This window comes from Eriocheir sinensis, chromosome 16 (genome assembly GCF_024679095.1).
Source record: "Eriocheir sinensis breed Jianghai 21 chromosome 16, ASM2467909v1, whole genome shotgun sequence".
Taxonomy (NCBI): Eukaryota; Metazoa; Arthropoda; class Malacostraca; order Decapoda; family Varunidae; genus Eriocheir; species Eriocheir sinensis.
Window position 1 is genome coordinate 10,469,349 of NC_066524.1, and position 6,348 is coordinate 10,475,696.

Below are 6,348 nucleotides of genomic sequence, written 5' to 3' on the forward strand. Positions count from 1 at the left end.
ACCCTCTTGCTGCGTACGAGTCTGATGTTCTCCAGGACTCCAAACTGCCTGAAGTAGCGCTCCATCTCGCCCTCGAAGAAGCCGTGGGGGATGTTGGAGATTACCACCACACCGCGCTTCTCCCCCAGGCCCTCGCCCCTCTGTTAAAATCCAGTCACCCTTACGTACACCCCTTCTCAAGTCCTTAAGATTAGAAAAGGCTACCTCAAGGACTACCTGTACTATAGTAGATGTAGCCATTAACCCGTAAAAGTTGTTCATAGCGTAGTGAGCTCGTAGGGAACAGTTCTAGCTGACTGTTGATGGGAATTAAATTTGTCCAGGGAATGGCCTAGGGAGGGATATTATGTGGGCTTCATCATATTTTTTTGTTTTTCCCTTGAGTTGCCTCCTTTACTGTCACAGAAAATAAATAAAGATAATACAGTAGACCCTCCATTTAGCACATTATGTTTTGAGGATTTTCTTTTAAAGTGCCCTTGAGCTGACTCCAAACACACACACACACACACACACACACACACACACACACACACACACACACACACATTGACTATGGAAAACTTGATGCAGTGGGTGACAGAAAACACAAGATACAGGAGTGATGACGAACCAGCAAGACTGGACCTGGTGCTAACAAAGGAAATGCACTTGTTAAATGAACTAAGATATGGGTGCCCCCTGGGAAAGAGTGATCACGTGATAATAGAGATGGAAACAGAGGAGGAAGGAAGTGAGGGGGACAAATCATATAAAAGAAACAGGAGAAACTATAGGAAGGCATACATGGAAAATCTTAAGAAATACTATGGTGAGCTAGACTGGGAAAAGTTGAAGAGAAAAAGCGAGGTGCAGGAAAAGTATGATATTTTTATGGAGGCGTATGAAACAGGAGTTATGAAAAATGTCCCATTATATAAACCCAAAGAAAAAGGAAAGAAGGATTGGTTTAATGCAAGATGTGCATATGCAAAGGAAAAAGAGACAAAGTGTGGAAGAGACTGAAAAGAAATAAGAATCAAAGGAATAAAGAAGATTTTAAGGTAGCAAGAAATGAATACGTGAAAATAAGAAGAGAAGAAGAGAAAGGATATGAAAAGGATATTGTTGAAAAGTGCAAGGAAGAACCTAAACTGTTTTATAGATTCATAAATGGAAAAATCAAACCAAAGGAAAAAAATAGACTGCAAGATGTAAATAAGATAATCGAAGATCCTAAAGACATGACTGAGCTGCTAAACAAAAGGTTCCAGCAAGTTTTTACAAAAGAATCACAATTCAATGAACCACAAGATGACAAGATAAATGTTCAAATGGATGAAGTCATAGTAACTAAAGAGGAGATATATAAAATAATGGAGGAGCTGGAAGAGGAAAGCAATAGGACCAGATGGAGCCTCAAGTTTTATATTGAAAGAATGCAGAAATTAGCTGGTTGGACCGGTATATAATATAATAAAATGCTCAATATCAACTGGTAAATTACCAAAGGAATAGCAGAGGACTGAGGTGGTCCCTATATATAAAAGTGGGAAAAAGGAAGAACCTCTGAATTACAGACCAGTATCATTGTAAAATATGCGAGAAAGTCATAAAGAAACAATGGACGAATTTTCTAGAACATAATGTAATTACAGAAAAACAGTATGGCTTTAGAAAAGGGTGCTCATGTGTAACAAACTTACTGAGCTTTTACTCAAGAGTGACAGACATAACACAGGAGAGGGATGGATGGGTAGATTGTGTGTACTTGGACCTGAAGAAGGCTTTTGACAAAGTTCCACATACAAGACAACTATGGAAGCTGGAAAATAAAGGAGGATTGAAAGGGAAAATGAAAAACTGGATGGAAAGTTACTTAAGGGGAAGAGAGATGAGAACAGTGGTAAAGGACATGAAATCGGAATGGAGAATTGTAGATAGTGGAGTGCCCCAAGGATCGGTATTGTCACCAATACTTTTCCTAGTATATATAAATGATATGCCGGAGAAAGTAAGCAGATACATGAGCCTGTTTGCAGATGATGTGAAATTGCTGAGACATATAAGAAACAGTAAAGACTGAAATTCTGCAAGAGGACCTGAATAAGATTTGGGACTGGAGTATGAAATGGGAGATGGAGTTCAATGTGAAGAAATGTCATGTAATGGGAGTGAAGGGAGACCAAAATGGACATATAGAATGGGAGATGGAGAAATATTTAAAAAAGTTCAAGAAGAGAGATCTGGGAGTGACAATACAGGATAATCAACAGTCTGAGAGTCATGTTAATAGGATATTTGGTGATACATATAGAATGGTAAGAAATATAGGATTAGCATTCCACTACATGGATAAAGAAGAAAGGATATGAAGAAAAAGATAATAGCCACTATGATTAGACCCAAATTGGAATATGCAGAAACTGTGTGGTCTCCCCATAATAAGAAACACATGAGGGAACTAGAAAGAATACAAAGGATGGCAACAAAAATGGTTCCAGAACTGGAGGGATTGTCATATGAAGAAAGGTTAAAGGAAATGGACCTACCAACACTGGAACAAAGAAGAGAAAGGGGAGACCTAATACAAATTTATAAATAATTGATTGAAATGGAAGAAGTACACAAGGAGGAGTTACTACTAAGAGAAGGAAGAAACACCAGCAACACACGAGGACACAGTAAAAAATTGAGAAAAGGAAGATGCTTGAGAGACAAAGAAATATAGCTTCAAGAAAAGAAACATAGAGGTTTGGAACAGACTAAGTGAGGATGTAGTATCGGCGAAGAGTGTGCATAACTTTAAGGAAAAGCTGGACAAATACAGATATGGAGACAGACCACACGAGCATGAGCCCAAGCCCTGTAAAACTACAACTAGGTAAATACATACAGAAAAAAAGTCCCACTAGTCCAAAATCAATAAATCAAATTGAAATAACACCTCCACTTGCTCAAATTTCTTTAGTAGCTCTTTCATGTTAAACAGAGTCTACTGTATGGGGTTAGGTCACTGTATGGGGTCAGGTTGCATTGTTAAACTCTCATGACCTTACCTTGAAGGCTTGTCTCCTCTGCACCGACCTCTTGCGAAACCGTCCATCATTGGCCTTCTTGAGGGCGAGGAATTTGGTGGACCCTTTCTTCTTCTTGAGCACCAACGAGCCTGCCTTCTTGGCCGCTGGGGAGCCTGCCTTCTTGGCCGCTGGGGAGCCTGCCTTCTTGGCCGCTGGGGAGCCTGTCTTCTTGGCCGTAGGGGACCCTGTCTTCTTGGCCGCTGGGGAGCCTGTCTTCTTAGCCGCTAGAGAGCCTGTCTTCTTAGCCGCTAGGGAGCCTATCTTCTTAGCTGCTGGGGAACCTGTCTTCTTGGCCGTTGGGGATCCTGTCTTCTTGGGTTTCAGCGTGACTGTCTGTTTGATCTTAAAAGGCCCCGACTTCTTCACCTTGGGAGGGCCTGGCTTCTTGGCTCCGGGCTTCACCATGGCTGCCTCTGCCCTTGTTCCTGTTCCTGTGATTTCTGTGGGTGAGAGATTGTTACTTAGTTATTTTTTTACCACAGGAAGTCATGAGGACCGTCCAGTAGATTTCTATTTTCAAAACTATTGGACGTAAAAATCTAACTCACTTTTATCTTTTAGACATGAATGATGTGAGAATATTGCATAAGTTTTAAAAGATTTTGATGAATAGAAAAAAAACTACCTATCTTATGAAACATCATTAGCTTTTCATATATCTTTTCTACAAGTGTTCAACAATCATGGAAATGCTTTTTAAATCAAATTCAAGGACTATTTTTTTATTGCTGAAAATAGGGGATAATATTCACGAAAGTGTAGTCTCCTCTGGCGGCGGTCCAGCCGGTGTTGCGAGAAATACTTCTTCGCAGAAATAAGTCGCATATACATATGGGGGGGCCCCCCCCTGGTTTGGAGGGGGTGCGAAGCAAAGCCCCCCTGTTAGAGGTTAGGTTATGTAAAGTTCAGTTAGAGTAGTTTAAATATGCTCCCCCACCCAAAACCCCTGACTTCCCTTTACCTTTCCCACGGGTCCCCCAAGTTGAACCTCTCTGCAACCTATTTTGCGGTTGCAGCGGTGGGTCCACAAAAGGCATTAAAAAGTCAATCATTTAGTGTTTTCCAGAGAAAAATACTACCTCCATGATAAACAGCATCAAAAAACACCCAGAATTTCTTGTCCAAGTTTGAGTGACATTAATAAAACGAATCTTAACCAAAAATAGTTTCGTCCAACAATGTCCCACGGGTGACGTTCTGGAAATCTACCAAAGATGTGGTCCACACAAAGACGATTCATGAATAGACCTGCCCAATGAGGAGAGACTGAGGAGGCCGGATCTGCCCACACTGGCATACAGGAGATTCCGAGGAGACCAAATTGAGACCTTCAAGATTGTCACCGGTAAATACGACAGTGACTGCACTGAGGGAATCTTTGAGTTGAGGGCTGACAACACTACACGGGGGAATACCAAGAAAATTTACAAGACGAGAGCTAGGCTGGACCTCAGACAGTATTTGTTTCCCAACCGTGTAGTGAACAACTGGAACAATTTGCCAGAGTGGGAGATGAGTGCTGACTCAGTGGAAACATTTGAATCCAGGCTGGACAAATTCTGGAAAGGCCAGGATCAAAATTTCAACTATAGGGCACAAATCACCACACGCACCCAACAAACAGTTGTTGTGGCTGCCAGACTGAAGCCACAGGCCCACTAGGGCCTCTTCCAGGGAATCTTCTGAGAGTATGAATTTAGGGCAAAGTTGAATTATAGAGATACAGAGACGGGACAGTACGAGCGTATCACCTCTCCCATTCACCACAACTTAGGTAAATACACACATACACCAATGTCTGTTCTACCCATCACTACCAACCTCACTGTTAACCCATTTCTCGTCCTATCACCTTAACTCTAAGAATGTCTCATCCAGCCATTACCACGGGTCTTTTTTTCTGGCTGCAAGCACACCTCGACAAGGACCAAACACTAGCCCGGGCCAGCTGGACAGACATTTACTAAAAGTAATAACAAACACGAAACTAAATAACATGAAATCCCTAAAACAAGAAATACTAGACAGGAAATACATACACTGCGGTTGTTTCTCGGGTGTTTGGTTGTGTGGGTGTTGCTGTGAGGGGTGAGGGTGAGCGGCGGACACAGCACTGGGAGACAGGAGAGGAAGGACCCGAAGAAGGACAGCCAGCAGACGCCGCGCCGCCAAGTCTCACCACGTGTGTACAGACCGCTGCGGTGCCAAATTATCGTACTCGTATATTCCAGTTTCTGACCCGTAACTCTTACAAATTAGCATCAATAATCAACTATTTCAATAATAACGTTAAATGAATAAGGTTATGAGTGTGTGAGTACGAGAGTTTTGGCTCTTAAACGGCTGATGTTCTGAGTACGACAATCTGCTGGTACCGCTGTGTCTCAATCCGTACCCTCTTTACACAACACAATATTATATTTTTATCATGCTTTAATTTTTCTGTAATACTAACAGCTAATATTAAAAAACAGTTATGATTTGCAGGAGCCGAGAGGTGGTCTTGATGTCCACGCATGGCTGGGAAAAAAGGGCACAAATGCTTGAATAAGTGAAAATATAAGTGATTTCAGCAACAAACATAAAATTGGAAAGTTATTACGTACTATTGAGAAGGAAAGTGTTAATAAGAAGAGAAGACCGAGAGGAGGAGGAGTGGAGGACCTAAGAAGCAGTAGTAGAAATTAAGTCGTAGAAGTAGTAGTAGAAAGATGACATCAGAAAACTATAGCTAGAAATAATAACAATATGGGGAGATGGTGCTTAAGTGCCCCAAGAAGCACAGCAATGGAAGCTTTAAGGGGAGAGATGGGATGGAGCACGTTTAACGAAAGAATAGTAAAGGGAAAATTATGCTACCTCAAGAAAATAGAAGCAATGAGTGAAGAGAGGTGGGCCAAACAGGTGTATATGGCATGTACGGATAGCTCACAGGGGTGCAAGGAACTCGAGAAATGTAAGACAAGGGAAGGAATAGAGACAGAGTGGAATAACTTAAGTATAAAGGAGCTATAAGGGAGAAAATTGAAGATAATGGCCATCAAGAATGGAGGACCGGGGGATGGAAACAAAGAGCACTTTAAGATGGTACAGAAACAAGAAGATATGAAAGGAAGAATGGTACACAGGAGACTGGGGAAGTAAATTGCTATTCAGAGCTAGAAGTGGAATATTGGAGGTGAATGGTAGAAACAGAGGAATTAACAGATGCAAGGGTGTCAGGCATGCGGGTACGTAGAGAAGGAGACCCTGGAACACTTTATAACAGAATGCGACACGTACAATAGAC

At 41.7% G+C, this 6,348-nt stretch overlaps 1 protein-coding gene across 4 annotated transcripts in view; it reads right to left on the bottom strand.

Annotated features, from left to right (window-relative positions):
• LOC126999272 (proteoglycan 4-like) overlaps positions 1-5,273 on the bottom strand; it is an 18,830-nt gene extending 13,557 nt beyond the window's left edge. The window contains exons 1-4 of one of the 4 annotated variants that reach the window (XM_050861673.1): positions 5,099-5,273; positions 3,341-3,499; positions 3,039-3,220; positions 3-140 (exon numbers count right to left, since the gene is read on the bottom strand). In XM_050861673.1, coding sequence (XP_050717630.1) covers positions 3-140; positions 3,039-3,220; positions 3,341-3,464 — 444 coding nt within the window. In that variant the 5' untranslated portion in view covers positions 3,465-3,499; positions 5,099-5,273. Of the gene's footprint in view, positions 1-2; positions 141-3,038; positions 3,500-5,098 lie in introns of all 4 variants that reach the window. The other 3 variants (XM_050861672.1, XM_050861671.1, XM_050861670.1) reach the window with 3 other exon arrangements.
• Positions 5,274-6,348: the final 1,075 nt, after the last annotated feature.